General features: G+C 38.5%; 1 protein-coding gene across 7 annotated transcripts in view; it reads left to right on the forward strand.

Moving 5' to 3' along the window:
- The window catches only part of DYRK1A (dual specificity tyrosine phosphorylation regulated kinase 1A), a 143,381-nt gene that overhangs the window by 93,139 nt on the left and 26,097 nt on the right, over nucleotides 1-24,145 (forward strand). For 5 of the 7 annotated variants that reach the window (XM_059164718.1, XM_059164717.1, XM_059164721.1 and 2 more), the window contains 4 exons: nucleotides 11,519-11,715; nucleotides 16,507-16,626; nucleotides 18,672-18,860; nucleotides 23,110-23,257. In XM_059164718.1, coding sequence (XP_059020701.1) covers nucleotides 11,519-11,715; nucleotides 16,507-16,626; nucleotides 18,672-18,860; nucleotides 23,110-23,257 — 654 coding nt within the window. Of the gene's footprint in view, nucleotides 1-11,518; nucleotides 11,716-16,437; nucleotides 16,627-18,671; nucleotides 18,861-23,109; nucleotides 23,258-24,145 lie in introns of those variants that run through there. The other 2 variants (XM_059164719.1, XM_059164722.1) reach the window with 2 other exon arrangements.

The following is a 24,145-nucleotide window of genomic DNA, read 5'->3' on the forward strand; positions in this document are numbered from 1 at the left end:
TAGTGAACACAGGATGAAGGGGGAGGTCCTGATGGGGCTTACAGTTCATAAAAAGTTTACTCTTACCTCGGAAGTATCTCTAGAGACATCGTCTGTTTTTGTGTATCTGCCTTTTGTTTCAAGCACCTTTCCCCCATTCCCAGAAATTAAAGGATCAAAGGTTGCTCGAACACCTTTGTTTTCTTTTTTTCTGTGAAATAAGGGAAAATTTTATTTAAATGGGTTTATTACTGATACGACATTTTTATATTATGGATATAGTAAGAAAGAAATATTTACCTGGAATTTTCATGACTACTGATAACTTTATAGGTTATCTGCTTATTTATTTTTTACTATTTAAAAATACTTTATAATTTTAGAGTATCGGGAGCCACATAAATATAACTGTGTTACACGTTACACTGTGTACAGTATAATAATTTCTGGAATCCAACAGCTATATTTTGGGTGACTATTTTAATCTCTTTTGTGTTCCAGATGCTATTACTAAAATAAGTTTTGACCTCTTATTTCAGCTGCAAGAATTTGGTTTGCCTTTTGTAATTGAAAGTGTTAAGGACCTATTTACAGTGGTGTTAAGTAAGATTCTCTGTATTCTAGTTCTCTGTCCATCTGGTCTTAGTGGTTGCTTGGGGGCTTACCAGGTGCAGCCTTCATTAAGTTCTGCTAATGTGTACTTCCGCTTACATCTCCTGTCCCGGGTGTTGTGGTCATCATCTTGTGTGGCTTTTATGTATGTTATAAATTCTATAGTATGTTCTCATTTCTGCTTTTAACAACGAGTTCTCTCTTAAAAATACTGATGAGAAATGTCTTTACTATTTATCTGCGTTTCTGCCATTTCTGTTGGTCTTTATTCCTTTGTATAGATCTCAGTTGCTGTCTGGGATCATTTTCCTTCTGTGAACTGGGAACATTTTTGGAGTGCCAAGTCTGTTGGAAAATTTTTTCACGTTCATTTGTCTGAAAGTCTTTTGGGTTCATTTTGAAGGTTTATTTCAGTGGATATAGAATTGTGAATTAAAGGTCTTTCTTTTATCATTTTAAGATGTTGCTCTGTTTTTTTCTGGTGTGCATGATGAGAAGTCTGTGGTTCTCCTATATTTAAATGTGTATGTACCCCCTCTCCCCCGCTGCTTTTATGGTTTTTTTCTTGTTGGTTTTTAACAATTGAGTGCCTTAGTGTGTGTGTGTTGTTACACTGCTTCGGGTTGATTGTGTTTGGATCTGTGGGTTGATACTTCTTGTTGAATTTGGAAAACTTTAGACTTAGTTCTTCATAAATTTTCCTTCCCCAGTTTCTCTCTCTTTCCCTTTTGATGTCTGCTCTAAATAGCAGCGTTAGCTTGATTTTATTCTGAACGTTTTGGAGGCTTTGTTTATACTTTTTCCATTTATTTTATACTTATTTTCAGTTTGGTTAATTTATAAGTACATTGTTCTTATACATTCACTGATTGTTTCTTCTGCTGTGTTTAAACTGCTATTTGATCCATTCAGTGAATTTTATATTTCAGTTATTTTTTCTTTTTTCTTTTTTTCTTTTTTAAAGTAAACTCTGTGCCCAATAAGGGGCCTGAGCTCATGACCCCCCATGAAGAGTTTCAAGCTCCACCAACTGAACCAGCCAGTCATCCCTGTTTACAGTTATTTTTCATTTCTAGAATTATCATTTGGTTTCTTTTTATAGTTTGTTTATCTGTTAAGATTTGCTGTTTTGGGGCATCTGGCAGGCTCAGTTGGAGGAGCGCGTGACTCTTTATCTTGGAGTTGTGAATTGAGCCACATGTTGGGTATAGAGATTACTTAAATAAATAAATAAATAAACTTAAAAAGATTTGCTGGTCTTTCTTATTTTGTTTACATTTTCCTTTTAAAACCTTTCTATACCCATTTTTTCTTTGTTAACTTCATTGTTTCTATCATTTCTATATCTATAGATGGATTTGTTTTCCTCCTGAATACAGACAGGCAATATTTTCCTGCTTCTTTGTGTGCGTACTGATTTTTTTTTTAAAGTAGGCTCCATGCCCAACATGGGGCTTGAACTCACCACACTGAGATTAAGAGTCGGATGCTCTACGGATGGAGCCAGCCAGGCGCACCCTGTGCCTAGTGAGTTTTGATTGGATGTGAGCATTAGGAGTGCGAGATAGTTGATTTGTTTTATTTTGTTTTGTTGTCCTTTAAAAAGTGTTGAATTTTGTCCTGGAAGACTGCACACTAATCTCCTCCTTTGAGGTATGTTTCAGTGTTTGTCGGGACAGGCCGAAGGCAGCCTTGATTGTAGGGCCAGGATGGCTCTACTCCTGAGTTGTGAATTTTGGGGGGGTCTGGTTTGAGTGTTGGTGTTTTCAGGGGTTTTCTAGGCCAGCTGATTGGAGCGCTTGCTGTCTCCCTGGCCTGTGTGAGTTCTAGCTGTTTACCTCATCGCTCCCGCTGAGCCTCCCAGCCCTACACCTGGCAGCTGCGCAGCTTGGTATTTGGCCAGTGAGCCAAGGGGATTTCTAGGTGCAGATTTAGTGCAGCGACCTCCCTGCAAAGCTTCCTTCTTTCTGTGCCCTGCCTCACAAACTCCTGCCAGCTCTTTAGCCTTCAACTCTGGTCCATGTCTTCCCCACTCAGCAAGACCACTACTGTAGTGTTTGGGCTCCCCTTCCCTACAGGTTTGTTCCCTTCTTCTCCGTGATCACAGCTCTGCGTTGCCTGTTGGGTAGTGTCTGAGAACAGTTAATTCGTGTGTCTGACCAGTTTGATGACTCTTCATGGTGAGTGAGGCAGTTCAGTTACAAGGCACTCAGAAGTGCTCAGAAGCGGAAGTCTGATGTTATAGGCTTTTAAAGATACATTTTTTTTTTTACCCCTGTCCCATCGTTATTCTTCATTTAATGTACAAATTTAATTAGGAAGTTTCAGATTGAAAAACCTGAATATTTATTTAGATCTTACATAAGCAGTTTCGTCATGTTTGTAGATAACTGAATATGCTGTTTTGGCTAGTAGGTTAAAACAGAGCGTGTGTGTGTGTGTGTGTGTGTGTGTGTGTGCGTGCGCGTGCACACGCGCATGCATTGCATTATGACAAATTCTGGCCACTAACTAGAGGATAATAAGAAATCAATTTATTTGTCCTTATCATTAGGCAATTGACAGAGCCCGAACATAGTTTGACTTTAATCTGTATTTATTTCACACCTCCTGTGGAGCCATGCAGTGTGCTGCTGTGTGCTTGGGATGTAAAACTGAGCAGGAGAAACGGACTGTGGACCCGTAGCTCTGGCCCGTGCTGTGATCAGACAGCTCTTTAGTTCTGACTCACATACCCCTTGTTGTACTTCTCTTACCCTTACCCCCTTTGGCTCGCTCTCTCTCTCCCTTTCTCAACCATTTCTTCATATCCTAAATATTCCTGATGGATTCAGTTCATTGTTTCATTGAAAAAATATTTATTGAATGCAGGCCATGTGCCAGGCACTGTTCTTGGTACTGATGATATCTTGGTGAACCAGACTTTTTTCATGGACTTCGGTTCAGTCACCATCTTAATCCTGTGCCTGTATTCCCGACACTTCATTTAAAGTGCGGTCGACTGCTCCTTTGACATTTGTCTTCTCCTTCGTTGTGGACATGTCTTGTTGCTAGTGACATGGCGCATTTTCCCCACGTAGTCTTGGTTGTCCTCCCTCCCTTCTTAGGGGAGTCTGTCTCAGAAGCTTGGCCTCATAAGAGTTTCCACCTTTTGGATGTTACAGTTTTAATTAAGCCCAATTATTTTCATTTGTTCTTTAATATTGTTCTTTCTCTTTGAAATCAAAGGTTGATTAAAGTAACCACAAGAATGGTCCTCTCTCCACATATTAATAATAAAAAAAGAAACTTAAGTTAGCTACAGGTGGAGTTACTTGTTGGTCTCACAGCAGAGCTAAATTAAATGGCGGTTTTTTTCGTTCCGGGTCTGCTCCCAGGCTTTTCTGTTTGATATTTGGTCCGTGTCTACCTCTGCCTTTTGAGGCTTGACATCTCCCAGTCTCAGATCTGTTCCTGGAGTGCTTCTCTGTAGAATCACTGCTAATCTCTACTAGTGTTACGGTCTCTAGTTATCAGTTTTTTGCTGAAACATGTAACCTGAGTGGATGAAAAAGCTGCTTCATTTTTTTTTTTTTAAGATTTTATTTATTCGTGAGAGGCAGAGGGTGAAGCAGGCTCCCCACTGAGTAGGGAGCTGGATGCAGGACTTGATCCCAGGACCCCAGGATCATGACCTGAGCTGAAGACAAACGTCCGACCATCTGAACTACCCGTGCGCATTTGTTTTTTGTTTTTTTTTTTTTCTTAAGTAAGCTATGTACCACCGCACCTTTTTGAAATTTTAGAAACATGCTCATGGTAAAAAAAAGAAAAAAAGTGCATAAAGTACAGGAAGATAGAGGAACTGCAGCTAGGACCGTGTTTGCATACTTTTCTCCAGCTTGTCTTTCACACTATTTTGGTAGCAGTTTAAACTTACTTTGGAACTGAACTCCAAATAAGGATTACGAAGATACTTGGGGTTAAATATTATAAGATGATCATTAAATTACAAGATGATGTTGGAGCATATATTTTGATACATTCTTGGGCTAAAATACTAGAGCTAGTTTTTAGTTTAGTTGGACAAGAATTATATCTAGTATGGTGTAGATGTCAGGTTAACCCATATGCACTTGCTGTTTTGTAGGCCAAAGGAGCTCTAATATTAGTTTCCTGCAGTTCTGCCTAATACTTTATTAACATCATAAGATGAACTGAGTCCTAGCTCTTTTTAACATTCGAATTAAAAGGGAAAATGGAAACTTCGGAAAGAATAAAAGCCAAAAGCCGTGGTGATGGGCCTAATTAATAAATCAGGCAAATTCTTGTATTAGTTTGCCTTCTTGGAATCTGATCATAAAGAGGAATGAATGAATGGATAACTTAAATACTTTTTGGCATTGTGGGAAGAAGTTAAACTTGAGTATCTTTGTGGATTTTGCACACAGCAGTTTAGCTAAGAGAGGAGATAGCATGTGGCAAATACACCTGTATGCAGCCCGGCAACTGGCAATGTTACTGAAGAGTTGTGGTAGATGCTGTAGTAAACATCTAAAAGAAAGGCTCTATAAGCGAAAAATATAAAGTTATTTCTTGTTAGCCCTATGTTCAAATGACCTACAGTAACAGCCCATGTTCAGATGACCTACAGTAACATTTAAAAAGAACGTTGGATTCTTTGTCACCTAGCATACCATCCTTCTGCATAGGAATGTGTATTCTGCATAGGAATGTGTATTGGTGTTTTAATAATAATAAAGAAAAACCCAAAATCTAAGTAGGAGGGCAAATCTTTTGAGGGGTGGGACCGCCCTGTGTTGTATTGGGTAGTTAGGATTATAGCTTCTGTTTGGATTATCTGCTGCTTGGATTAGTTGGAAAATAGCTTTCTTTTATTAGGTTAAGTGATTATATTGTTTTTGAGATGCTATTCAAAGCAGCATTGGCATCATCTGGTGGTTGGTTAGAAATGTAGACTCTCAAGCCCTATTGTGGATGTACTGAATCAGAATCTGCATTTTTAATGGGATTCAAAAGCAATTTGTAAGAACATTAAAGTTTGCGAGGTACTATTACAGATCACGGGTGTCATTGTCCCTCTCAAACAGTGCCATAGTAACCTCTCAGTGCTTGTTGAATTTAATGCACATAATTGATTGGATATAGATTCAGAAAATGAAACATATTTTAGGAGGATAGTTATCACAGTAATAATCAAGTAGCAGCTAGCCATTTCTTTGTATTTCTTTCATAGCTGTCTGGATATCACAAAATTTGTCTTTCCATCCCTCCCTCCCTCCCGATGTATCCTTGAGTCTGATTCTACCCTTGCTGGTTGATTAGATGATGTCTTGTGATTGTGTGTGTGTGTGTGTGTGTGGTGTACATACCCAAGTCAACAATAGCATACAATAATTAGATTTTGATCTATATTATAATGTATAAGATAACTAAAAAATTAATAAACTATTTTGCGTGTCAGGGAGGTATTGAAATTTCAGTCCGCAGAAGGTAAGAAAGGAACATAAAACAGTTGGAATAAATAGAAGGGTTATTAGCGTACATTTGTACATTAAATAAACTTAAAGTTTTGTGTTATAGTGCACTATATTAGTATAGTTATAGCGTACTTATGTGCACATCTAAGTGTACATTTGTAAATTTAAAAACTTGTATACTACAAACTTTATACGAGACAAATCTGAACTATGAAGGGAATGGGGAGTTGACAGTAAAGGCTGGACAGAGGCATTCCGCAGAAACAGTAAGAGAAGGTGTGGTGTGGCCATCAGACAGGGAAGTATTATTGGCAGTAAATAAGGGCTGTTGATGATTAAAGGTTTTATTCATCAGAAAGGTAGAATAACTCTAAATTGATGTAATCCAATCACATGCTTAAATGGAATATTTTTAATATACCTCTCTTGCTGACTGATAGAGTAAGATGAGAGCAGAAATAGAAAACCCTATATAAGAGAGGATACTTAATAATTAGTAAACCATTGATTAAACTGATCACAAGGTAGGAGAAGGCCTCATTAACCAGAGCTGAATTGACGGGGATATTACTTCAATTATACCTACATTGATAGAAAAGCTTAGAGGGTATTATGAAGAGCTTGAAGCTAATGTGTTTCAAATGTAGATGGAGACATACTGTTAGAAAACTATGACTTATCAGAACAGACACGCCAGGAAATACAGAATTTGAGTAGTCCTATTAAAGACACCTTTTAATTAATTACTAACTTTGAACTACCCACAAAGAAAACTCCCAAGACCAGATGGTTTCGCCAGTGAATCTATCACAAAAGGATAATCATGACCAGTCTGTGTTCCAGGAAATGCAAGGTTAGTTTAACATTGAAAAATCAGTGTATATCACCATGTTAACAGTGTAGATCAGAAAACTCATGTCATCTCAGTGGGTGCAGAAAAAGCATTTAATAAAATGCAGCATCCATTTATGAGGAAAAGGTTTTAGCAAACTAGGACTAGAAAAGAACTTAATTCATCTGGTAACGGTTATCAATTAAAAACCTGCAGCAGCCACAGTACTGGAGAAATGTTGAAAGCTTACTTTCTGGGATTGGGAGTAAGACAGTAGAAAGATAGTGGTACCTGTATCGCCTCTTCTGGTCATCACTATGTTGGAGGGACAACAGCAAGTAGAATAAGGCAAAAGGAAGGATAAGAATTAGGAGGGAAAAAATAAAACTGTTCAAATGCCCAGTAGTGCTAGTAGCTGCCTATTAGATAATGCTGTTAAGCTCATCATTGTAAAAAAACTCTGTTACTGAACAGTCCACTGTTCAGTTTGATGTACGTAATTGATTGGATCAGTTGGGATCAATTGATTAGACAGTGTGCAATTTCAGCCACAGCGCCAACATAGGTTTGTTTGTTTTGTGATTTTGATGAGCTAATTCTAAATCATACATGGGCATGCAAAGGGCTAAGAATAATCAAACTATTCTTGAGAAAGCACAAAATTCTCTACTGGATGTTAAAACTTGTAAAACTCGTTCTTACACAAAGTTTTAAGAAATCTAGGTAGGCCTGTGTCCAGTAGAACAGCATAGAGAATCTAAAACCAGATCTAAGCATGTACGGGCATGTCATTTATGATAAAGATGGCCTTGTGGAGCAGCAGGGAAAGTTTATCTTTTTAATAATTGGTCCTGAGTAAATCAAATGTCCATTTGGGGTTGGTGGGAAGAATGCAACCTTTCTCTGGCACACATGCATAGAAATCCAGTCTAAGAGCATTGTCCATCTAGATGTGAGTGGTGAAACTCAACTTGAGAATATTACAGAATTTCTTGATGACTTTGGTGTAAGGGAACATTTCTTAAATGGACACCAATAATATTAATTCTAAAACAAAAGGTGATAACATTAAGAGCTTGTGCTGATGAAAAAACACCATTAAGAGGGTGATAATGTGGGGCGCCTGGGTGGCTCAGTGGGTTAAAGCCTCTGCCTTCGGCTCAGGTCATGATCCCAGGGTCCTGGGATCGAGCCCTGCATCAGGCTGTCTGCTCCGCGGAGAGCCTGCTCCCTCCTCTCTCTCTCTCTGCCTGCCTCTCTGCCTACTTGTGATCTCTGTCTGTCAAATAAATAAATAAAATCTTAAAAAAAAAAAAAAAAGAGGGTGATAATGTAAAGCACTCACAATCAATAAAGGGCTCATGCCCAAAATATGTTAAAATTGAATGTTTCAGGTTTTAGAAATGTAAAAGAAAATGACTTTCTTGATAGAAGAGTGGAAAAGCAGCCTGAATGGGCATTTCACAGAAGTAGATACTTAACTGGCCTTAAATAAATGAAAAGATGATCATAGTCACTGGAAATACAAGTTCATCTCCTGGTGGAGTACCACTACACACCTCCAGCAATGGCTGAAAATCGGAAAGAATAATGATTCCAAGTGTTAGTGAAGGAAGGGAACGGAGGAGATTTTTCATGAACTGCTAGGGGATAAACAGAGCAATTTTTAAAACCTGGAAAAACAGCAGAACAGCATCTCTGTGTGTACGAAGTGCACGAAAAGACACTTAACAAGACTCTTCCTAGTGGCATTTTTTTTTTTTTTAAGATTTCATTTATTTGACACAGAGAGAGAGAGCACACAGCAGGGGGGAGCAGGAGCAGCAGGCAGAGGGAAAGGGAGAAGCAGAGTTGCTGCTCAGCAGGGAGCCCGATGTAGGACTGGATCCCCAGGACCCTGAAATCATGACCTGAGTGGAAGACACATGCTTCACAGCTAAGCCACCCAGGTGCCCCTGTCCCCCAAGTGGCATTATTTATAATACCTGTAAACTGGAAATAACCCAAATGTCAATCAGAAGTCAAAGAGATAAGTAAATCAGAACATCTTCACATAATGGGATACCATAAAGTATGAACAAACCACAATTTATAAACGTAACATGAAGTGAACTTGTAAAGTTGTAACTAATCTGGTTTGGAGATCAAGATAGTAACTTTGGGGGCTTGGGAATTGATTGAGCGGGTCATGGAAGTGGTGTTGGGGGGATTTCTGGCGTGATTGCCATTTTTTTTTCATTGTCACAGGTTTAGTTGATTATAATTAATCTGTATACTAATGGTTTTTGTACTTATTTCTATATATATAAGTAAGTTTAAACATAGTCTATAATAATGATATTGATAATAGAAGCTTTTTTTTTTTTAAACAGTACTAGGATTCATGACTTACTTGTGGTATCTTATTTTTAAGAACTTCATAATATACCTAAGGGAATAGGTTAGGATAATAATAGCTCTGCTGCATGGATGGGGAAACCAAGACCTTAAAGTGGTTAATTTGTCATTTAGGGCCTTACTATTTTTACTGTTTATTTATAAGAGCTATTTATATATCAGAGAACTCAATCTTTTTTATGTATGTTTATATTCCTTCCCAGTTTTTTTGTGATTTTTAACACGCAAATGTAAAGCCTCCCTTTTCCTCTATTACTTGACATTTAGGTTTCTTTTTTTTGCTATTGCAGACAATACCAGAATAAACATTTTTCCCTGTCTTTGTGAGCGTCCTCAGTATATCCTTATGATAAAGTTTCCAAGTTAAAAAAAAAAAAAGATTTTATTTGTTTATTTGAGAGAGAGAGACAGAGGTAGAGTGAGAGGGAGAAGCAGACTCCCCCACTGAGCAGAGAGCCCAGTGCTGCGGGGCTTATCCCAGGACCCTGATACCGTGACCTGAGCTGAAGGCAGACACTTAACCCATTGAACCACCCAGGTGCCTCCCCACCCCAGGTTTTGTTTTGTTTTGTTTTGTTAACTGAACACAGTTATTCTATGTAATTAAGTTGACTGTATTTTTTTAGTATAAGTAATGAAATGTTTAGAAAATTACCCCATCTATCCTGATGGTAGCACTGTCCTTTTACTTGTTCAGCAAATACTTACTGATCATGTACTGTGGGTCCGTTAAGGAGCTCACTCTGTAGTGGAGGGAGACAGAAGCTAACGTCTGAAGCCAGTGCCAAGGCAGGTTACCGGTATGTTTCAGTAAGGGGGTAGGACCCGAGATGTGCACTTTAGAAGAGTCACTCTAGTATCTTACTGAAGGAATCCAGAAATGGGTTGGTGGAGATGAGAAGTGATTGTATTTGGATGTTCGCAGGAGGTGGAACCAGCAAGATGGGGCAGCTGTTTGCGTGAGGTCGGTCTGTGGAGGAAAAGAACTCTCACTCGACTCCGGGAGCTTTGATTCTGTTGACGCGGAGGAAGGCGGTGTCATTCGCTGTGGTAGAAAATAGAAGTGGAACTTGCATTTTGAGAGAATTGAGCTTTGTCCTCTTCGGTTTGGGGAGTCTGTGCGACATTCCGGTAGAGCTTGTTAGCGCCGCAGAAGCGGGTGCTCTCTCTGCTGTCCTGCCCATCGCACCGCAGCGGCTGCAGCCAGTATTGGACCATCTATTAGTTTGCCAGAGCTGTTCTAAGTATTCTACACATGAAAGCACTTAACCTTCACCACGGGCTTTTGAGGTAGATACTGCTACTGTTTTTTTTAGGAAATTACGGTTGGAGGTCGCTGGTTTATTCAGGAAGACAAGCTCAAGAATTCTGGGTCCTCAGTTCGTTGACCAGGATTTGACATTTTGCCTTTGGCTTTAGTCTGTGATTAAAAGTGTGGTTGAATTTAAGAAGAAAGGTTTTTTTTTTTTTCTTTTTTTTTAAAGGAAGAATTAACTTTTATTAATTGACTACCGCGTAACTTTGACCAAGTGTTAATTTTCCGTGTCTATGGTGAAAATTGTGGCTGTGGTCAAAGCCTACCTGTGGGGTAATTATCGGCCATTCATGGTTGGGGTGAGCTTACCTGCTCTGGGTGCTCTGAGGACTGTGTCAGAAGAGTTTGGAGGAATCCAGCGTCCTGTGAATTTGTGCCTATGTGTTTGTTTAACTTTGAATTACAGGTGTTAGTGGTGAGCACCGTGAAGACAGATGGTTTGCTTGGTTTGGGGGATGCTGGAGTATTGATTGCATACACCTGGCAGGTACAAAGCAGTATCTGAGCAGTGTTCCTTTGCACTGGTTTCTAAGGAGCTGATCTGCTGGAGAGGGCTTTCTCGAGAAATCAGAGATTACTTGTGCAACTTGAACAGTTCTCGATTGATGAAAAGCTCATACGTGAAAATAAGTATTAAGGGTGGTTATCTGGTTGCTTTACAAAAAGATTTCCTTAAGGTTTTCTCGGACTACAGATTTATAGACACTTGAATCACTGTATTTTATGACATCTAACAAAGAACTGTTTTGTCAAGTGCACATTCTTCTTTGCACTTTGTAGTTTTAAAAGTTTTTAGTATTACCAAACATCCTAAGGTCCTTCTGGAAGGAACTATCAGGTCAAAAGGTGGAGACCTTAGGATATAAATACATCCTTTCAACTTCACTTGTTGTCTTCTTGTAGGAGGAGAGACTTCAGCATGCAAACCTTCATCTGTTCGGCTTGCACCGTCATTTTCATTCCATGCTGCTGGCCTTCAGATGGCTGGACAGATGCCCCATTCACATCAGTACAGTGACCGTCGCCAGCCAAACATAAGTGACCAACAGGTTTCTGCCTTATCTTATTCTGACCAGATTCAGCAACCTCTAACTAATCAGGTAAGTTTACGATGTAGCAGAAATGATTTGTTGGTTGGTGGTTTATTCCTTAACATGGGACAACAGTAAATAGACAAAAATGGTTTAATGGTTTTCAGTTTTACATGCCACATGAGGGATGATAAGTGTGCATTCAAAAGTTTGTTGGCTTTTTCTTTTTTCTTTGCATCCCACTTAATTAAAAACACTCAAACCAGAAGCACATTCTCTCATTCTGTAATAGGGAGGAGAAAAGTTATTTTTAAAGAATATTAATTAAAATAAACTGAAAGCGTATTTTTATGAAAAGGTGGGTAAGAAAAATAAAGTTAAAGGAAAACAAGTGAGATTCCATTATCACAGACTTACAGAGCTGATTTTATGCTGTTTAAACTATTTTAGTGCACATTTATCCCAGTATGTATGAAACTTCTTAAAATGAAAAAGAATGTAAAGCAAATTAATCTTGCTGGTCATTTTCATATTCAGACTAGAGAGTCAGCCTTTTTTTTTAATGGATAGTTAACAGTAAATGTGGAAATCTCTCACTATACATACGTGTATACGTGTGTGCATGTGTGTATGTGTGCATTCGTAATATTTCCTGAATTAACTGCACTCATTGCATTGCTTTTTGGTTTGGGAGAATTTGCTTTTTTTACTAACTATAGTTGAGGTAAAATTTCTTTCTCCACCAGGATGGAGGGTATGATGAACGCCGACCAAGGATTTTTTTCCATGCACTTCGGAATTGGGGTTGCCACTGTGTTCTTTAGGTTGTTTAATATATCAAATGATGATCAAAAACTTGGAAAATTTCAATGTATTTCTTATGCTGGATTATTTATAGGAAATGTTCTTTATTTTAAATTCAATAGCATGTGGTTTTAATAGGCACTTGGCTGTAGTAAAGTAGCATTATGATGAGGGGGCACCCCCTTGTATTTATTAAGATTTTTGTCAGCACTTGATCTGGCTTTACATTTATAAAGTGTATGTAGCATGTGAATAACATTCATAGTTAATAGTAAGAAGAATTATGACAAGACTTAAGAATTTGTTTTATGTAGTAAATTGAGAAGGTTTATATTTGAGAATTGGAGCAGTTGAATGTTTAAAGCTGGAGAGTGTGTATATACCAGAAAAAAGTTCTGTGGACATCCAAAAAGTAGTAATAGCACAAGGAATCATTTGTATTGTGCAGTCGGCCCTTGAACAACATGGGTTTGAATCGAGCAAACCCACTTAAACGTGGATTTTTTTTTTTTTAATAAATAGTGTATAGTAATGTAAATATATTTTTTTCTTCCTTAGGATTTTCTTAGTAATAGTTTCCATTCTCTAGCTTACTTTATTGTTAAGGATAGCGTATATAAAATACAAAGTATGTGTTAATCAGCAGTTCGTTGGCAAGGCTCTGGTCAGCAGTAGGCTATCAGTAAGTAAGTTTTTGGAGAGATTTTCAGTTGCATGGGGCAGGGGTGGGGGTTGGTATTCCTAACTCTCGCATTGGTCAAGAGTCACCAGTACTTTAAAGAAACAGTATGTTTGGATTCATTTTCTCTGTTCAAAATGCAGCCTCTTAGGCAGGGTACCTGTTTTTAATATTTTACAGCTGAACAGACTGTGCTCCCATCTGTGACTTCTCCAAGTGTTCAAGCAGTAGACTTGGAAGTCTAGCTCAGGTTCTTTTCTTTTTAGACACAGCGCTCTTCTGTTCTGTAGCACCTGGGGCCTGCGGAGTGCTGGAAAACATTGCAGGCCTTTACAGTTACTTTTGTGGTTTTATTATTGTAGTAGGTAATTCAGTTAGTGCAGTACCTGTTTTTAGATACAGCTAACATCTTATTTGTGGGTGATTTTAAGATAAATAATTCATTTAGTATTTCCATTTTAAGTTATAAAATACTTTTAAAGATTCATATGATACAAAAAGAATGTCTTTTAAGTAACAATATTCAGCCAGATATTTCTGCCAACCCCAGGAATTTCTGAACCTAATGAGGCAGATATGAAGAGGTTTTTCTTATAACTGAAGTATAAAGTGTTTTATACTTCATGTATTGCATTGATATGGCATGGTCTGGAGGTCCTAAAACACGGGCTCAAGGTCCTGACTCATGATGTGGTTGTGGGAGGCGAGTCCGGTCACATGGGCCCTTCTCTGTTCCTTGAAGGTGAGATTGGGACCTTAGACTATAACTCCCTAAACCTAAACTTCTCTAAACTTAAGTCTAGCTGTAAACTTCTATAATTTTATTATTTGATTGCAGTGGTTTCTTAATAATCATCCTATCAGTATGTTTTTCTCCCCAAAAGATTTATTGAACAAATAATCGAAATGAGCTAACGTTAACATTTCATTTCTGGTTATATGAGTGGTGTGTCTTATATAAGTTTTAAAACCCAGTTTTGTTCAAAAGATAAATTTAGGAAGCAGGAGAAATGTAGTAGAAGGAATCGTAGAAAAGTATGCTTGATGTTAGGAATGCACGGTCCTTTTGCGCCATGAGCGTTTGCACAGTACCTTCCGTCGTTCGTGGACTCTCCTGGGACTCTGGATGTGTGCTGCCTGTGGCTTTCAGCTGTAGCGGTCACTCTCAGAATAGCAAGGAAGGCAAAATATAGTGCTTCTAATTCTTCATTATATATGAAATATGAGATAAATTTCAATAAAATGGATAGAGTAGATATTACTAAGCTGAAAGACAGGTTTTAAATAAATTTCTGAAGCGTATACTCAGGAATCTTCACAGGAAAAAAACACAAGAGATTGTTTAAGCTCTTGTAACTTTCTTAAGCGGGGTAAGCAAACTGTGCTTTTCTTCACTCTGTGATCTGTGTGTTCACCCAGCAAGGTCCAAGAACTGTGAGCACTGGGAATGTGGGTTTTTCTAGTTCCAGAGCCAGATAGCTTGAGGCAGCAGGAGGATAGCTCATCAACTGGCCATTTTGCTGTGAGGACAGGTTGGGAGGCTGAGGGACAGGAACAGCCTGATGAGCTCCTTCCTAGGTTCTCTGAACACAACAGGTTTTCTTCTGACTGTGGAAGGGAAGAAGGGAGCTTGCTCTGTTCCTCTGTGTTCTCCTGGCTTTCTGATGAGAAGTAGCGGGAAAGGGAGAAAGCCTCAAATTCTTCGGGGGGCCAGCCTTGAGTCTAGTGTAGGTTTGTCCCCGAGTGTTTGGAAATGTTATTTCCTAATTGTGCTTACAGCAGCACAGTATTGAAACACAGATTTGGCTACCTAACATGAAATCGCAATGAAAGTTAGTGAAGGGAGTGTTACTTAGTGTGTAGAGTTGAGTTTGCTCTTCCATATAGTTTGGGCACTTGGGTCTGTACGAGGTGCCATTTTGAAGCAATGAAATGTAATCTGGTATGAAGGCCAATTGTGAGTAGAATATATCTGGCTTATATATACAGATTCCTCTGAGGTGGTAATTTCTCTTGCAAGAAGTATGTAAGAAAAGTAAGGTGTTTAGAATTAGCTCATCAGTTGGGCCTCAGAGACAGAGTTGGCCAACTTTGGAAGAGGTTAGTGATATTTTATGAAATGCCAAGCACACAGCACAGACTCGTATTGAGTGCAGGAAAACCATCGTTACTCAGTCAGAATTAGTTCCTATCCAGTTTCTTGTATGTCTGTATATTCAAAATTGGTGTCTTGATTGTGTGATTTTTGTGTTTTGAGTGAGCATAATTATTCCTGGAAAGATGTAGTCATTGGTTCTGTTTTTCAGATGTTTAAATATCAGTGGAATTGTAGATGGGCAAGTTAAAAACTCAAAACACATTTGAAGTTTTGTATATGACTTATTTTTAATAAATGAATTTTTAATACATTCATATGCTTATTTTGTTGGTGTTTATTATTTGGATGGGGGAGGGGTTGTTAATGGAAAGTGGTTGAAATTCATTTTTAAAAGAGTTCCATGAGCTTTAAGGTGTTCTCTGGAACTTATCTGTGGTCAGCTCCTAGTGTAATTGTAAGTAGAGATTTTGGTATAATGGATTCATTTGTTTATTCCACAAATATTTATCAAACATCTATGTGCCCACCACTGTTTTAGGCAAAGGGAATACAGTACTGAACAAAGGAATCCTTGACCTCACCGAGTTTTTCCTGTAGTGGAACGAGAAGGAGAGGAGCCTAAACCAGTAAATGAGTCAGTACAGTCTATCAGGTGGTGCTAGGTGCTAAGGGGGAACGGGCATGTGGAAGGTAAGGTCAGGCATGTTACCGTGGAGAGCATGATTTCCTCAGTTGTGTTAAAGAAACAAGTTGCAGGGGCTCCTGGGTAGCTCAGTTGGTTGTACCTGACTCTTGATCTCGGGAGCGGAGCAGTGCCGTGCTCTGTCCCTGCTCCGTGGCCTCCTTGCTTTGCTTCGTGGTGCCAAGTTGGGCCTGAAATCCTGTCCTGGGAAGCTACATGTTGGATTTCTCTATTGTCAAGCAGGTTGGACTTTAGGAATAATTCAGAAGTTACTCCTTGTATGGTGAAGAAGCCCTCTTTGGGCAGCATCCTGTGTGTCTCCTGGCCCCCGCCATGTCTGTGATCCTACTGTTTAATCTGAGGAACAAGTTCGAAAGCCTTGGGCAGCTGGCACATTATCTTCTCATTTCATTGATTTGTTCCAGTGGTTTCTTCACTGGAATCTGGTTGAAAGAGATAACTGAGAGAGAATGTATAATGTTCTAATGTAGATATCTTTTTGTTTTTTTTTTTAATACATACATACAGGTTTCAGAAGAGAGGGGATTTGCACCAGTGAAGTATAGTTAAAGTGCTAGTCTTTTCTGTCTATTTAAGGTGATGCCTGATATTGTCATGTTACAGAGGCGGATGCCCCAAAGCTTCCGTGATCCAGCAACTGCTCCTCTGAGAAAACTTTCTGTTGACTTGATCAAAACATATAAGCATATTAATGAGGTAAGACCATTGATTTAACAGCATATCTTGTAATAGAGCAGGAAAGAAAAGTTATTTTGTGGCCCTTTTAAACATAGTAAACTTTATTCCCAGTGATTGTAATATTGATGGTTATTGGTAAGTCAAAGATTTATAGATAATATAATTACATTGTAGAAGAAAAATCTATTAACAGAGACTGCCAAAAATTAAGCTATTTGGGGATAACTTCTCCCTTTTTTCAAAGTTGTATTTAATATATGATGATATTAATTCTGTAATAACTCTTCTCCAAAACAAGAAAGAAGAAAGGAAGGGACTAAGGACACTGTAAAATTATGTATATGCTAGAATTTTGCTTAAATGTTATATATCTCTTTCTGTTTTTGCCATGGATATCAGGAAGCTCAGAGATCTATTTATACCCAGTTAAGAGGCATTTGTCCTAATTTATTTGATATATATATATATATTTCTATGGTTTTAAATTGTCTTTTAAATTTTTATGTGTGTTATTCTGTACTAAGATATTTAAAAACATTTTTGGTGGATGTAAATAGATTAAGAAAAAAACCCCATTTAGCACTTTGAATTACTCCTATTCCAATTTGGCTCTTCACTTGAATAAATTTTTTTCTGGTGTCTTAGACCTTTGACTTGTCATTTGCTTCTAGCCTCAGCTCTAGCTTTGTAATTAATTATGAAATGAGCTTTTCTGGAGAGGAATAGATGTGCCTCTGCTTCCTTTCCACTTCATGGGAGCCCTGTGTCCTGTCACACTAAAAGGTTATGCTCTAGCAGCTCTAGAGGTATTTAACTAAAAGGATGTTCTTACGTATGTGTAAATTTTACTGCACTTTGATGCCATTTAATGCCAGTATTGTTATATTACTGTGGCAATGTGGAAAGATATGATTAGAATGAACTCAGTGAGGAACACTTTTCAATTGGGTTTTGTACATAATTGATGATTTAGAAAAGATGTGCCAAACTAGCTTTTGATTACCTGAAAAATCTGATAAATTATTAACAGTTTATTCATGTCAGTTTGTTAATATTTGGTTAACTGTTAACAAAACTAAAAAAGTTGTTAACAAAGCTGTTGTTAAGCTTTGATGAAACAAAAGAGTTTCACCAAAAACAGTAGCTTTGCCGAAGATTGTTTTTTAACTGTTTCGCCATCTTGTAAACTAGAGTTGTTCTGATGTTTTTCTATGCAGTGTAATTTAGAGTTTCCTCAGTTAGTTACCAGTTACATGGGCTATTGCCTAGTCTACCTGTTATTTCTTACTGGTCTTAGAAACAATTTAGTAAGGAAAATAACTCTGATCAGTCACAGGATTTATGGCCTGTAGTGTGGGGAGGGGGAGGGAGTGGCTGCTTTTCATTAATTGTTACTTTGTTAGAGACTTAAAAAGTGGGCACTTCTAAGAGAGTCTTTTGTATTAGTAGAACTTCAGTTCATATGTATCTTGACTTTCATATTTAAAACTTTTTGCCTTCAGAGCAAATGTAAAATTGGGATGGCCTGGCAGAGGGCATGAAGATACTGACATGAGGAGGATGAAAATGCTCTTTATTTGGTTTGGCGTTTGCTGATTACATTGGCATTTCTCTAGATTTTTCCTGCCAAATCCCTTGTATTACACTCTTAAGAGCTGTGCCCCCTCATTGTATAGAAATTATACCCTAGTTTAAGACTTAAATGTAAATTGGGCCCTGTTAGTCTTCTTGAATGGGCTACTTTGGACTCGTCACTTAACATCTATTTATAAGTACAAACAGTGTAATAGAAAAGTGAATTTCAGGGTAGACATTTTTCATTGGTTATATATCCGTGTTATTATGTAATTCTAATAGCAACTGTAGAAAGTTCTTTATTTCATTTTTTGGTATTGGTTATAAAGAATAAAAATTCATCAATTTCCTCCTGATGACAGACTTGTCTCATACATGTTCTTGATATATATCATACGTGTGTACGTGTGTATGTATATATGTGTATGCCTCCTGCTAACCGCCGAAGATTTAAATTATTGAGTAAACACTGTATACTCTCGTTTCAGGTTTACTATGCAAAAAAGAAGCGACGACACCAACAGGGCCAGGGAGACGATTCTAGTCATAAGAAGGAGCGGAAGGTTTACAATGATGGTTATGATGATGATAACTATGATTATATTGTAAAAAACGGAGAGAAGTGGATGGATCGTTACGAAATTGACTCCTTGATTGGCAAAGGTTCCTTTGGACAGGTAATTTAATGGAAAATGCTGAATTTCCTAAATTAGAACTTGATAGTGAATCATGTTGTTACACCTTTCCCTCAGTGGTACTTTCAGTGTTTGTAATATATTGTAAACAGTGGATATGTGATCATTTGGATTATCATACTTCTTTAGAGCTAGTAAAACTACATCAGCTCTAAAACTCCATTAGACTTTCTTTGTCCATATCTACTCTCTAGAGCAGCTCTGCAGCTCTCTAGTGTGTATCTTACTAATGACTGAGTGGTGGGTTGTAATCACTAATATGTGGTATTGCTCCTCTTGTATAGCCTGGATGATTCTTCGATGTGAATGCTAGAAGTAATTACCTTCCTGCCTGATAATCCTTTTTAAAAAGATAAGAATTCCGTTGGCACAGCAGGTGCCCTGTTACTTTTTTGGAGTCTGGGAAAGCCAGGGGCTGTGTCACCTTCTGTTACCAGGCCTTGAAGTGGGCTTATGGTCTTTAGGATTTCCTCTTCCTGTTCTCCCAGCAGCAGCATGGCTGGTACTGTCATGGGGGTGTTTGTGATGGAGAGGCTCATTCAGCAGCTTTTAGCAGGAAGAGTCAGGAAAGGGCTCCCCAAGAGACCTGGTGTTTATCTTTGTTTCTGGCTGCTTCTCCGCTCATAGCTCTCCCCTCCTCACCTGCCCACCCGGCCTCGCTACAAAGCACAAAACCCTAAATACGTCTTTCTGTTGTATCAGCTATGCTCAGACCAGAGCCATCACACCTTTGTCCTTGGCTCTTCTAAAAACTTCTTCTCTGGCTGTGGACTGCCAGCTATTCCCGCTTGTCAATCCTATCTCATCCGGTCCCTCTGGTTGGTTTGGTTTTGTTTGAGGTGTGATTTACTGTTGATTCCCATCTCCTTTGCCTGGCAGACTTTGTGTTGGAGTCCGTTATTAACCTGCAGTCCAAACACCACTTCTGACTTCTCAGTAATGAGGATAGAATGCCGTGCAAAATGACTTTTCCTGAACTACTTTTTAAAAATGTTTGTTTTGGGTTTTTTTTTTTCTTTAAAGTACAGAATACATGCTCTTATTGATCTGTTCCTGCTCTGATAAAGGAAAAATGCCTCTTTTCAACCTGTGAGGGAAAATTCTTCGTGTGTCAGTCTGATCATGCTTAGGACAAAAAGTATATGGTAGGTCATTAGCAGCCACAGGTGTAGACCCACAAGAATGGCAGCTATTAAACCTGTAAGGAGATACGCACGAGGTTGCTAAAGGACCTCTGTAATGCCATTGTGGCTGTACAAGGCCCTCCTGTCATCTGCATAAAATACCTCCCCCTTTCCATGATTTCAAGGAATTTCGATAATTGTACATAACTCAGAGAACTTTTCCTTGATTCGTAAGCTCTTTTTCTTTGAGTTAGGGTTTCTCAGTAGTTTGGGAGTTCCTCTTTATGAAATATTACTTTTTTGTGAGAAGCAGCTTCTACTTCTCTCTCAGTCTCTTAAGGAGAGGCATTTCTGTGGCCCAGATTTTAGTAAGGCGATGAACACCCTAGATAGAGGGATTGCTGTCTTCATCTTGAAAATTATACCACCTGTTCAGGAAGTTGCCTTCAACAGGACATTTTTTTTTCTTTCTGTTTTTAAGATTTTATTTATATTTGACAGAGTGAAACACAGTGAGGAAGGGAACACAAGCAAGTGGAGTGGGGGAGGGAGAAGCAGGCTTCCTGCCAAGAAGAGAGCCCTATGCAGGGCCCAATCCCAAGACTCTGGGATCATGACCTGAGCCGAAGGCAGATGCTTGATGACTGAGCCACCTAGGTCCCCCAGCAGGACATTCTTCTAACTAATATGTTGTCCACCATGAAAATTGTAGCCCTACAGCAGACTCTAAACTTTGTTTTCCTTTTTTTAAAGTTTTCGCTAAATATTTAGTCTTTGAGTTCAGAGTGATGTTTTTCTGCTTCTCTTCACTTTAATTTTCTCATACTTTGATTCCTAAGAGCAAGTGAGCGTAGTTAGATCTTTGAAAATAGAGGCCTGTTTGACATTACACCCCATCACATCGGGTCAGACTGATGCCTCCCTTAAGCTGAAGGGTGTTCAGGTTCTGGACCTGTCACTCACAAAGTAATGTCTTCCGTACTGTCTTGGTCAGACTTTCTCTAAACTCTGCCAGATCTTTGTCATATAAGGGACTCCTTCATTTCTTTTGCCAGTGGTTGTTATCAGTCCTGATTGCACATTGAAATTTCCCAGGGAGGTTTGGGGGGAGAGGACTGGTGCCTAGGCTCCAAACCAGTTAAATCAGAATCTCTGAGACTGGATCCTGGGCATTTGTATTTTTCAAACTGCCTGTTGAATGTGTAATTCAGGGTTAAAAACCATTGCTTTAGCATTTAGCCAGTTAACTATTTGCTAAGTCAGTAAATAGTTGGGCCCTGCTGCTGGCCTTTGTCCTGGAGACCACTGGGATCTGGGCATGGAACTACAGCTCTTGGTGCCAGTAGTACAGTCAGTGAACAGAAGAATATCAAAACCACTTGGTCAGATGTTTACCGGCGTAATCTCTGATTTTAAAGATAATAGATTGTATTTTTTAAAATGGGTTGAAACCAGAAATAATTGCATTTTTCGTTCCAAGTTTGATTTTAACTGAAGCATATATAATCCTTGACAATATATCTAACCTTGACTGATGTAAATTTTGGAACATGTGGTCCATTCACTTCTCTTCTCCAGTGGGACTCAGCCTACACATCAGAATCACAAGGCGAATTCTCCCTACATCTCCAGACTTCGTGAATGTGCTAGAAAATGGATAAAGCTATTGGCTATTTATACTACATAGATTATAAATTTAACTTTTAATCAGTTATAGTGGGTTTCTGATTTGTGGATAGTTTTATCTGTGCATTGACTTTCTAATTTTTATGTAAATCTCTTTGTTAATAATATGAAACTCCTTTTTTCTTTAAATTTTAATTTTATTTTTTCAGTGTTCCGAGATTCATTGTTTATGCACCACACCCAGTGCTCCATGTAATACATGCCCTCCTTAATACCTACCACCAGGCTCTTTCAACCCCCTACCCTCCTCCCCTCCAAAACCCTCAGTTTGTTTCTCAGAGTCCACAGTCTCCTACAGTTCGTCTCCCCCTCTGATTTCGCCCAACTCACTTCTCCACTCCTTTACCCAGTGTCCTCCGTGTTATTAGTTACGCTCCACAAGTAAAATTAACACAAGAGCTGTACATCGTGATTTGCTCATGAGGTCTCCTTTTTTCTTGGTGTTGATTTTCTAACTATCAAGACCATCTAATTGTGGCTTTTGACTTTTATCATGGAGCTTCCTGGTAATTTGTATTAGATTTGTCTTTTGTTAAATACCTGTGTTTTAATTTCTGAAAATCTAATTTAAGGTTAGGAAGTTATCTGCATTTTTCAAATGACTTAGAACTTTTAAAATATTTTACATGTATACTTGAGATCTATCTATTTATTTATTTATTTATAATAAAGATTTACTTATTTATTTATTTGACAGATGGAGATCACAAGTAGGCAGAGAGGCAGGCAGAGAGAGAGAGGAGGAAGCAGGCTCCCCGCTGAGCAGAGAGCCCGATGTGGGGCTCCATCCCAGGACTCTGAGATCATGACCTGAGCAGAAGGCAGAGGCTTTAACCCACTGAGCCACCCAGGCTCCCTATACTTGAGATTTAAATCAGGTTCTTTCTCCCAAACCAAAGCACTTGACAAGATTTATAACTGACTTCTGGAGGAAAAGAGTTAATCTAGCTTTTCTTAAAAAGAAGGCGATATTGTGGATATTTAGAAACAGTGTAAGGATACAAAAGAAAGTTAATTGAAATGACTGACTTTGGGGCGCCTGGGTGGCTCATTTCGGTTAAGCAAGCATTTGCCTTTAGATTAGGTTGTGATCTGAGGTGAGCCCAGGTCCTGGGATTTGCCTAGCATGGGGCTTCCTGCTCAGCGGGGAGTCTGCTTCTCCTTCTCCCTCTCCCACTGATCGTGCCTATGCTCTCTCTACCTCTCAAATAAAGAAATAATAAAATCTAATAAAAAGATTGACTTAAAGTTGACTGTAAAGTAATAGATAAATGATACTAAATGGAAATGAATAGGACCTCTTCTGCTTAGGGAGGTCAGGAAAGTGAGAATTAGGTAAATATACAGTTAAGGTGAATTGTAAAATATGAAATTATGGCCACTGATGAAATAGAGAATGATTCCTCCTTTTTCTCTTTCAGGTTGTAAAGGCTTATGATCGTGTGGAGCAAGAATGGGTTGCCATTAAAATAATAAAGAACAAGAAGGCTTTTCTGAATCAAGCCCAGATAGAAGTGCGACTTCTTGAGCTCATGAACAAACATGACACTGAAATGAAATACTACATAGGTAAAGAACAAATAAAGCCACGTGTCCACGTGACCAGAAATTTGAGTTAATGGCTATTTATGTATGAAAATACATTGATTATATCTTAAAGTGTTAGGTTAAAAATTCAATGCTTACATTTGTTGGGGGGTGTAGAGTTATGTAAGTTATTCGAGTTGGCAATAACACTCTAGATCTTGGGGAATGGGCATTCCAGGTGGCATATAATTTAGAAAGAGTCAAGAATAGTGTCATATTTTACAAGTTACTAGTGCCATTTCTTGGCTTTAATGGTGCAGTTTTACCCAGGGGTCCTCTTTTTGGTAACTTTAACCATTTCTAATACAGCTTAGAAATTAGAAGTAAGCTAATATATTATAGAACCAGTTTTGGATTATCTTAGCCAAGATCTCAGACTCCTCCCCAGGTTCTGTTAGTTTGGCAGCATTAGAAGCTTAAGACTTAAAAACTGTAGCAGAAAAGTGGTAAAAGCCACTTTTTAACAGACTCCTGTCATATTCCTCGTGTTCTTCTCCATCATCTGTAATAGTCACAGTAGTCCTGTAAGGAAACTTATTAGATACATAATATATATATTTATAAGGAAATCCTTATATTATAGGCAGTTTATTTTTTTTAATTAATTAATTTATTTATTTGACAGAGAGAGAGAGAAAGAGAGAGTGATCACAAGTAGGCAGTGGGGGGTGGAGCAGGCTCTCTGAGCAGAGAGCCCGATGTGGGACTTGATCCCAGGACCCTGAAATCACAATCCGAGCCGAAGGCAGAGGCTCAATCCACTGAGCCACCCAGGTGCCCCCATTATAGACAGTTTATACAAAGAATAACATAACCAAGTTCCCAGGCCTCTGCAGCTAGCATCTGAACCTACTTGTGCCTGAGTCAGAC

This window comes from Mustela lutreola, chromosome 2 (genome assembly GCF_030435805.1).
Source record: "Mustela lutreola isolate mMusLut2 chromosome 2, mMusLut2.pri, whole genome shotgun sequence".
NCBI lineage: Eukaryota > Metazoa > Chordata > Mammalia > Carnivora > Mustelidae > Mustela > Mustela lutreola.